This window comes from Oryza sativa, chromosome 4 (assembly GCF_034140825.1).
Source record: "Oryza sativa Japonica Group chromosome 4, ASM3414082v1".
Classification (NCBI taxonomy): Eukaryota; Viridiplantae; Streptophyta; class Magnoliopsida; order Poales; family Poaceae; genus Oryza; species Oryza sativa.
Genome location: NC_089038.1, coordinates 19,176,950 through 19,186,714, shown reverse-complemented (window position 1 = coordinate 19,186,714; position 9,765 = coordinate 19,176,950). Strand labels below are relative to the sequence as shown.

Genomic DNA, 9,765 nt, shown 5'->3' with positions numbered 1-9,765 from the left:
GAGAGTGGAAACACACAAGACACGGGCGATGTATACAGGTTCGGGCCGCTGAGAAGCGTAATACCCTACTCCTGTGTTTTGTTGGATCTGTGTATGAAGAAGCTACAAAGTGCGAGCCAGCCCTCGATCGTTCTGGGATTGTTTCCTCTTCTCTCTAAGTGGGCAAGGTCCTCCTTTTATATCTCAAGGGGATACCACATGCACCATCTCTCCCTCTCTTTCTTTTGTGTGGGGACTCATCCTCTCTTCCCTCCAACTTGACTTCTCTTCATTAATGGACGGAGATTTGTATGGCTGCCGTCCGAATGACCTTCTGATGGGACGGCCCATACCTACCTCCACTTCCGCCGGAAGCAGGCGCGACATGGGAACATGGCTGTCTGCTGACGACATGACCATTGTCAGACCGGTCATAAATCGGTCATTCTTGTCTACCATGTGTCAGTTTAACAATCTGCATGTTCGCCCCTCTTCATACAATGTCTTGCTTGTAATGGTTAGGATGAAGCCTGGTATATATCTGACCGGGACCAACGTGCCATCTCCAGGAGCTAACACGCCGGCTCCGGCTAGGGACGAGTGCTTGGAGGCTCTCATCCTGACAGGATGGGGCGAGGCGTGCGTCAGACCGCCTGTCGCCACCTAACCCATGATCTGATCGGTCTGTGACTGGTCACAGACCGGATAAACGAGTGCGCTGCACTGCGTTACATGCGGCGTGACGCGCTCGTCCAAACCGCAATAAATGTGGTTAGGTGAGCCCCGCTATGCTCACCTACCCCATATACGCGGCGCAAAACCCACAAGGTATCGGGGCACCTCGGCCCTCGGGGCCGAGACGGGAGCGGTCCGACCCCTCGGGGAGACAAAGAGAAGGGCGGCCGTATCACCCTCGGGCCCGACCCCCCCCCCCCGAGGGGGTTAGGCCACGTGGGTGATCGTGTCTGCCTCAAGTCTCTAAGTCATGATACTCCCGGTCCCATGTCACCGACAGTAGGGGAATAGCCATGCCTATCTCTGAAGTCGATATCCGGCGGCGTGTCTTGGCGTATGTTGGCTTGTATGTTGTGGCTTCTGGTGGGTGTATGTTGATTGTCATGGGTGTCTTCCATGGTCTCCTCTCATGGTGGTTCCCCCTCTGTCCTCCTAAGGGGGCTTGTATTTATACACATAGGTGTCCCCTTATCCAAGTAGAACTAGAGAAACCAATATAGATACAATCCGAGTAGTTCTTGTCGTTTCCATGTAGAACTCTGGTTGTCTTTCCTTATCCGGAACTCCCTCCTATACCCGTAGGTTGTTTCCGTATAGGACATGGTATGTGGTGGGTCCTGCCGAGATTTAGTCAACTACTATTAGGTATGTGGTATCCATAACCATGACACTATTAATAAGTTTATTTCTATTAAGTCGACAAGTTTTTACGCAATGTTTCATCAGAGTTCTAGCCGATGATTTATCTTGTGACGATTTCTAAATGGTGCATCGGTATCCCAGACATTCGTGTGTCACAAGGTATGTTATGTTGCGTCAACACTGTACCGCAGATGTTGCTACTGCCACCATCGAGATCACTACTGCCAATACTGTTTGTTGCTGACGTGGCTCAAAGAACAGAACAAGTCGCGACTACTCCCATACTTCCAATAAGTCGGTGGTGGCTAGGAGGAGCGACGGTGGCGAGGAGGAGGCCCGGCGGAGGCGGGTCGGAGGCAGGGCGGCGCTGGACGACGGAAAGAACGAGGGAGGGATGGATAGATCGTGTGAGGGGGGAGAGCGGGCAAAGTTTACTATGCTGGCTCGATATGTTAACGTTCTCGGTTGGATTGGATCGTGAGTGGGCTCGGTTATTCTCTTGATTTGGTTCCGATTTTTTTTTTAACCCAGCACTGATAGGTGGTCATCAGTGCCAGCTTATCATTACAACCGGCATTGATGTGATCACGTGGAATGATATCAGTGCTGGTTTATTATTAAACCCCGGCACTGATGTAGTTTATCAGTGTCGGGTCTTGCTTATGTGAGGCTCTTGATGGTTCTGATGGGTGGTACAACCGTCAGCATCACTATCTGGTTTGATAAAATCGGCACAGATGCGTATTTCTGTGGTAGTACATTGAAAGCTTTTGTGAAAAAAAAAACTGTAAACAGTTTTCCACGCATATCCGTTGAATAATTTTTCTACACATATATATCCATTGAATATTTGGTGTGTGTGTGTGTGTGTATGCTTCCTATATATAAAAATCATTTTTGGCGTGTGTATATATATGGTTCCTATAAAAATCATCGGAGACAGTACGACCGAAGCATGCATGAAACCATTTTTTTCTACTAGCTATTAATCTTCCGACATATTTATAGCTTCAAATCTTGCAGAATTTTCAATCAATGGATGAAGCCTATTTTAAATGAAATAAACAGAAAAAAAGAGACAAGTGTACTAAGAATTGTAAATCTAGAGAAATTTTTTTGTGATAACTTTGTTTTAAAAAAATGTAGTTTTGTAATATTCCACTTTAAATCTATAGTTTTTGATAAATTTGGTGTTAAATCCGTAGTATTATGATACATCATCTTAAATCTATAGTTTTTATGATAATTTGATCAATATATATGTGGTTTTGTGAAATTTATTAAAATAATATTATAAAATCTAATTTTTGTGCACGGTAATTGAGTATAAGTGCTACTACTTCCGTTTCACAATGTAAATCATTTTAGTTTTTTCCACATTCATATTAATATTAATGAATCTAAATATATATATCTATGTAGGTTCATTAACATCAATACGAATATAGGAAATGCTAGAATGATTTACATTGTGAAACGGAAGAAGTATATAACTAAGTTTAAGCGATAAATGAATTTAAGTACTACTATTTAACTGAGTGTAACTGCAAGAACAAGAATCTCGATATAAGTTCCTACGGACGAAAAAGCGAAACACAGGAGAAAAAAATCCGTAGCAAATCCCATCTATTTTATTTGCAACAACGCATGGAAGAAAAAGATGGAAAACATGGAACAATTGCCTAAAGGGCTTAATTTTCCACCCCTTCGGAGTTTGGTTATTCACCAACTGTAATTTCTTCAGCACATGCACACGAGACGGTTAATATAATTAAGCTGCACGGCCCGCCTTGTGCTGCTGTGCATGCGTGTGGTTTTATTAAGAGTAAACTACACACCCGGTCCCTAAACTTGTATCGTTGTGCCATCTGGGTCTCCGAAATCAAAAAATACAGATTCAAGTCCCAGAACTTGCTAAAGTATGTCATTCCGGTCCAACATAGCCACCACCATTCCGCCATCCTACGTGGCGCTGACGTGGCATGCCACACGGACGCTGATGTGGCCTCATCAATACCTCTACATTGGCGCCGACAAATAGGACCCATTTAAAACTCTCTTTTCCACCCTTTTCTCTTTCTCCTTTCATTTTTTTCCTTTCTCTTCTTCTCTTTCTCTGTCGTACAAGCGGCGGGGGCATGCGAAGTAGCGGCGCTCCGACGAGCTTCCGACTGGGCACGGCTGCCTAGGAGCATCAGGGCGTCGACTTGGAGCTGGAGGTGTTCTCGGCTTGGGCGGGGACGTTCAGCGGCGGCGCACCGTGCTGACACAATGGCGGCCGAACAGGTAGGCAGCATGCGGGTACCGTGCCGGTGAGCTCCGACAGCAGGATGGCTCGGAGAGGAGAGGGGAAGGAGGGAGTTTGGCATGGAGAAGATGAGGGAGACCTCAATTTTGGACAACGATCGACGATGGCGACGAATTCCGAAGTCGAAGCCAGCGGCAATAACCCTAAGCTTCGGCCAGAACGGCTTCGCCGACGGCGAGCGCAACGGCAAACCAACCTCGCCACCCTCGCGGCGACGACAACGCCACTGCCGCCGTTCTTGAGCAGGGCGTCTACCATGCACAACACCAGTAGCATGTCGAGCAGCTTGGCAACGTAGTGGGACAGCAGGGACGTGAGCCTGTTGGGGCGCAACGACGCAGACGTAGATAGCCGATGACCCCAGCTTGAACATGGCAGTGGCGATAGTGCCACAAAGTTGTCGACACTGTTAACGCACTAGTCATCGCAGATGTTTGTCGCTGCCGCCACAGCCCCGAGCCATGGTAAACGTGCCGGGCCACACGCAGTCGCGCCGCTCCCGGCCGGAGTCTCCTCGATGATGCCCAGGACACAACCACGTCCATCACCGCGCTGGCGTCGCTGCCCACACGCTGCAGCGCCTCCGTCGACGCGGCTGCCGCGTCGATGCCTTCTTGCCCATGGACGCACTGCTGTTCATGTCATCAAAGAGACAGCTCGACCAGAGGCCATGGCTACGGTCAATGTAGTAGGAAGAAAAGAGGAGAAACGAAGAAAGGACAGGATGGGAATGAACAGAAAAAGATATTAAAAAAAGCTTTTTTATTGAGGCCCACTTGTCAGTTGGTGTAGAATTTGTGATGCTGCCACATCATCGTTCGTGTGGCGTGCCATGTAGGATCCTGGAGGTGTCATGGCAGTTTGGGATCGGATTGACACAATTTAATAAGTTTTGAGATTTAGATATGCATTTTAAGAGTTTGGGGACTCAAATAACACAGTTATACAAGTTTAGATACCGGCTATGCACTTTACTCTTTTATTAATCCGGTCATATGCATGCGGGGAACCAATGTAGTAGTAGTGTACTGCGGTAAGGCGTCGATCAGAAAGGCAGATCAGCTAGCACCCCTGGTTGTAATACCTACGGTTACAGTGCTCCGTCACAGGGGGTGTGTATGGGTCGCCTGGACCTTTGCCAGCGCAGTCCTGGATGCACAGGCCACCGTCCCGACTAAGTGCGTGCTTACCAATGCTCTCTTTGGACGACCAGACGCGCCGATGGAGCATGCCCCCGAGCTCCGCCGGCAGCGCCGCCACCTCCACCACCGTGTCCTCCACCGTCGTCCTCCACGCCGCCACGGCCTCTCCGCCGGCCGCCGCGGCAGCGGCGGCTAGGAGAAGCACGACGAACGGCGCACATGCGGCGGCGGCCAGCTGCACCGGCCGACACCGACGCCTTGCTCTCCGCGTCTCACCCTCCATATCGATCGCACGGACGATCGATCCAATGGTGGATTTTATAGGGGGGGCGTGCTCGCAAGGGTGCCTATGCTGCTAATGCTACTAGAGTGGCCCTCACCATGAACTTGGCATTATGATCGCAAAAACTGAATTTGCAAAAGAAAAATGGATGGCTTTATGCTGCAATAACTGGTGCACGCACGCATGATGATTTGTTCCACTGACCAGCAGCTTGTTAGTTAAGGGAACAAACTGATCAAATGGATCAATCGTGCTGATGATTTAGGCATGACATCAGTCAACAATCAGCGTATCCCTCTTTCGAGTTTGGACGACTGGTTGTTAATTAGTGTTTCGTCGAACTCAACTGTATCCTTTTCTCTGCATACGCCCTCTCTTTCTGTCAGTAATTAAGCTGCATATATTTGACAACTGATGGGGGCCACCAGTTAGTCGCGTTCGACAACCCAAAGCAGGAGGGTTAAACTTCTGCTTACCGTTAATTAGGTCGGCAGCCGGCAGGTAAACGTTGGTTGCGAGCCCAAATCACGGCCCATTCATATAGGTCCTTAGGTGGTTTCGACCCCGGCTTTATCCGACATGACGGCTGAGTCAGTGTGGGACCTACATGGCCCCACATATCAGGATGCCACTTCATCACCCTCTCTCTTTCCCTTCCTCCTGTCTCTCTCTCTCTCACTTTTTCTCCTCTCTGGGCAAGCCGGCTGGTGGGTGGGGAGGAGGTTGCCGGGGCGAGGCGGGAGAGGAGGTCCAGCGGCCGGCAGCGACGGAGCAAGCCGCTGCGCCAGGGTCAGAGTCCAGGGCGAAGACAAGCGCCGGCCGAAGGAGAATCAGAGGTGCGCAGCGCGTCTGGCCGCCGATAGGAGAGAAGTGCGGCAACGGCGCTCGGTGGCGAAGACGGGCTGAGACCGGGGGACGGCAGGGGAGAAGCACAGTGGCAGCTCGGTGGAGAAGAAGGGATGAGGCCGGGGGAGACCGGAGGCACGCGGCGCGGCCGGTAGGGGAGGCCACTGCGCGGAGGTCGGAGTCTGGGGTGAAGACGGGCGGCAGCCGGGAGAACCGGAGGCGCGAGGCGAGTCCGGCCATCGACAAGGGAGAAGCACGGCCCAAGCTGTGGGAGACAGAAGGCACATAGCGTGGTCGGTGGCTGGCAGGGGAGAAGAGCGATGTCATAGCTTGGTGGCGAAGACCGGCTGAGGCCATAAGAGACCGGAGCCCACCGCCGTGCTCCCCCCATGCTCCCGTCGTCGCTGCGTCACCGGCCGCCGGATCTCCTCTCCCGCCTAGCCCCGGCGACCTCCTCCCCACCCGCTGACCGGCCTGCCCAGAGAGGAGAAAAGTGAGAGAGAGAGAGAGAGAGAGAGAGAGAGAGAGAGAAGAGGAGGAAGGGAGAGGAGAGGAAAGAGAGAGGGTGATGACGTGGCATCCTGACATGTGGGTCTCACGTTGACTCAGCCGCCACGTCGGATAAAATTAGAGTTAAAACCTCTGAGGGACCTAATATAAACTGAACGGTTTTGTAAGTTGAGGGATGTCATGTATCTGGTTTTGCAGTTGGGTAATGATTTTGTAACTCAATGACAAGTTGAGAGACCTTCGGTGTACTTTTTCCTTCGGGAAATTGAACTAAGTTTCCATAGATGGGCCGTGATCGATTTCGGCCTTGCCAAACGAGGTAGTGTGTGCTACAAAGGTGTACTTAAAGTCCAAATTATTTGAAGGTCTTATTTTTTGGATATATAGTGTTCTGGTGGGTTGTATGTGCTTATGTTTGTGTTTCATTATCTTAACCAATTTTGTACGTTCCAAATATTGACTGCTCCCTTTTGTTCTTTTCTTTTTACACAATACAGTTGCGTGGTAATTTCACTGAAACATCGGTTCAGAATCCCGTTGCCACATCCTTCTGCCCAGACCCCTTCCAATTCTTCACCCTTCTCCTGAAACTTTTGATCGAATGCACTTATCCACAGGAACTAGTGCTATCCTTCCATCTGGGATGCATTCCTCTCCCTGTCCTTTGAGGTAATTGGAGTTTAACTCCAGTTGTAGCTTCAACCTGTTGCGGTGTTGCCTTCGATGCATGTTCAGTTCAATCGAGTGCTTGTCACTGCCTTCAGATGCCAAAGTCATCATCGTCACTCTCATCCGTCATCACATCACTCTCCATAGTTATTTAATTGTACTTCTTCGTCTGAATGCTGTAGGCCCTGCAGTTTGATCATCTGCGTTCACTATATACCACAGAACCGTCTATCACTATCGGTTCAAAAACAGCATCACTAGCTGTCGGTATTTTATCCGGTACTAGACTTGTGAGAGTGATGCTCAGAGTCATCACTACTGGTAATTCCAGTGATACTTGAACATCACCGAGAACCGGCAGTGGTACGTAAATTCCCAGTCGTCCACACACTTGCATCACACATTCATCCAACAAAAGAATTTCACAGGTGTTTATAAAAAATATTCAAATACAGGCAGTATAGAATTTGCAGCAAACAAGAAAAGCATTCTCATATACGGTTACAGATTTTCATTCATACACAAGAAACTGAGATACAAAATTTGCACGCATATTTTCACAGCTAGCTAGCAGCAGATTTTCAGAACTTGCAGGAGCAACAAAGTTTCAACAACATGGAAATTTTCCATCAGAAAGAAAAAACAAAGAACCACAAAAAATTTCAGGCGCCCCCCATAGGCCACAGATATATATTTGGTTTAATTATCATCGCCATCTCACTAAGACTGATAACATGCTCATCATCGCGGTAATCAATCAATTGATACGTAACATCAACAGGGAGGAAGAAGAAAGACATTTTTTTTTGTAAAAAAAGAAAAAGGTAATACGACTGGTACAGACCCAAAATTCAGTTTCATTCAACAACATTTCATCAAGACGACGTACGTACTCAACACGATCGGTTCTGGAAGATGCAAAGGTTGCCCCTCCCGGTGTAGGGTCTGCCTGGGCGCGAGCAGCTGCCGATGCACCTCTGCCGGTCGGCCACCAGCGACGGGTCGACGTAACCACCTCGCGCCTGCAGGACGCGCCGGTGTAGCTCATGGTCATCGTCCACTCCGCCGCCTGCCGCCGCCGCAAGCACCATCGCCAGCGGCGCCGCCTGAAGCTGGAGGTCGATCCCGACGGTGTCGTCCTCCATCCACGCAGCCGCCGGAACTGCTCCTGTGGCAGCGACGTCGACTGCAAGGAGAAGAAGGCAGCAGGCTATTGTGGCCTTTCTCTCCATCTCTTGGAGCTAGGTTCTCTCCGAGTCCGTCCTTCTCTGAGCACCGGTGGTTGGCTCTCTCTCATCGCATTCCGGCATTATTTGATCTGATCGTATGCATGTGAACCTGACGGCAGGGCCCACCCCTACGACTGAGGCCGACGGAATTTTCGACAGAAATGCTCCCCTGTCGGTTGCCGGATGGGAAGAGAAATATCGGACAACACACCTCAGCCACTCACTCTATCGCTCACCCCCGGCCCCCTCTCTCTCTCCCCAGCTCAATGTAGGAGGAGAGGATCGACGCCGGCCCAAGCTCGATCGATCTGCGTCTACGTGCAAGGTGAGGCGTCGCCGCGATTCATCAATTAATGGGAACTAGGAAGGTCGCGCGGGTAAGTATCTTTTTTCACATGCGTTTGACCATGTCTTATTTAATATTTTTATGCAAACATGTGAAAATGTAATTCATGCATAAGTTATAAACCAAGTCACAACAAAATAAATAATTATTATTTATTTTAAGATAAATAAATTATCAAATGTGTACCAAATTCAACAGCGTCATCTATCGAAAATTGTACCTATAATAATCGTACAAAATTTTCAAAATTATTCTTTATCGACATTGTTTATTTTTAAGCTATTTGTTACATACACATGTTTATAGATCAATACTAAGTAAAATATAAGTATATTTGGATTTTGGTATGGTGTTTGAGATGTCGGATTTTTTCACAATTTGTTTCTTTTCGAAAACTTATTTTACAAATAGACTCATGAAAAACTTATTCCAGGAATGATCCTTTTTGGTGCGCCAGACTGACTGGCGTTGTCATCCAATAGGGCGGTTCCATCACGTCTGGTGCCGTCCCCATGCCATTGTGGCACTGTGTGGCCAGCCTGCGCTGACACGATAGGAGGACGGCGCCAGTATGCCCCCCCCCCACGGCGCCAGAGCATCCGGCGCGCTCCCCCTGGAGGGTGGGTGGCATTTATCATGCGCAGGCCACGCTTGGAGCCGTTTTTGCAGGATTTTTGTGGGATATCCAAGAGCAAGTTATATATACTCATCTATTCCCCTTGTCTTTTTCTCGTTTTAATTGGTGAAATTTGCTGATCAGAGGGTAACATTATAACCCATTTTTTTGTCCAAATTTGTGAATTTGAACGTTGAAATTGGGGATTTGTTGATTATAGTGTTACATATGTGCAATGTGCTCGTCAATGCTACGGTTTTTTAAGTATATATGTGGTAATGTTGATTATGTTTAACTTGTTTGATATGCCACTATTTTAAATATGCTTATATTTTGCTTCTGAAAAAATATACTTTTGAAGTGTATAATAGGATAATCCGCATATTAAATTGTTCTCTAATATTTGCAAATCTGTTTATAGCATGTAGACTGTTAGAATATGGATCCATGTACCATATAC

At 48.4% G+C, this 9,765-nt stretch overlaps 1 protein-coding gene and 1 long non-coding RNA gene across 2 annotated transcripts; one reads left to right on the top strand and one right to left on the bottom strand.

The window, feature by feature from the left end:
* Positions 1 to 2,959: 2,959 nt before the first annotated feature.
* Positions 2,960 to 5,205, bottom strand: LOC4335647 (uncharacterized). Its single transcript, XM_015779719.3, has one exon. The coding sequence runs from the start codon at positions 4,035 to 4,037 to the stop codon at positions 3,405 to 3,407; it is 633 nt and encodes a 210-aa protein (XP_015635205.1). The 5' UTR covers positions 4,038 to 5,205; the 3' UTR covers positions 2,960 to 3,404.
* A 3,209-nt stretch (positions 5,206 to 8,414) lies between these two features.
* LOC136356107 (uncharacterized) lies at positions 8,415 to 9,511 on the top strand. Its single transcript, XR_010740806.1, has 2 exons — positions 8,415 to 8,720; positions 9,123 to 9,511. It is a non-coding gene; the product is annotated as an uncharacterized lncRNA (long non-coding RNA).
* The last annotated feature ends 254 nt before the right edge of the window (positions 9,512 to 9,765 follow it).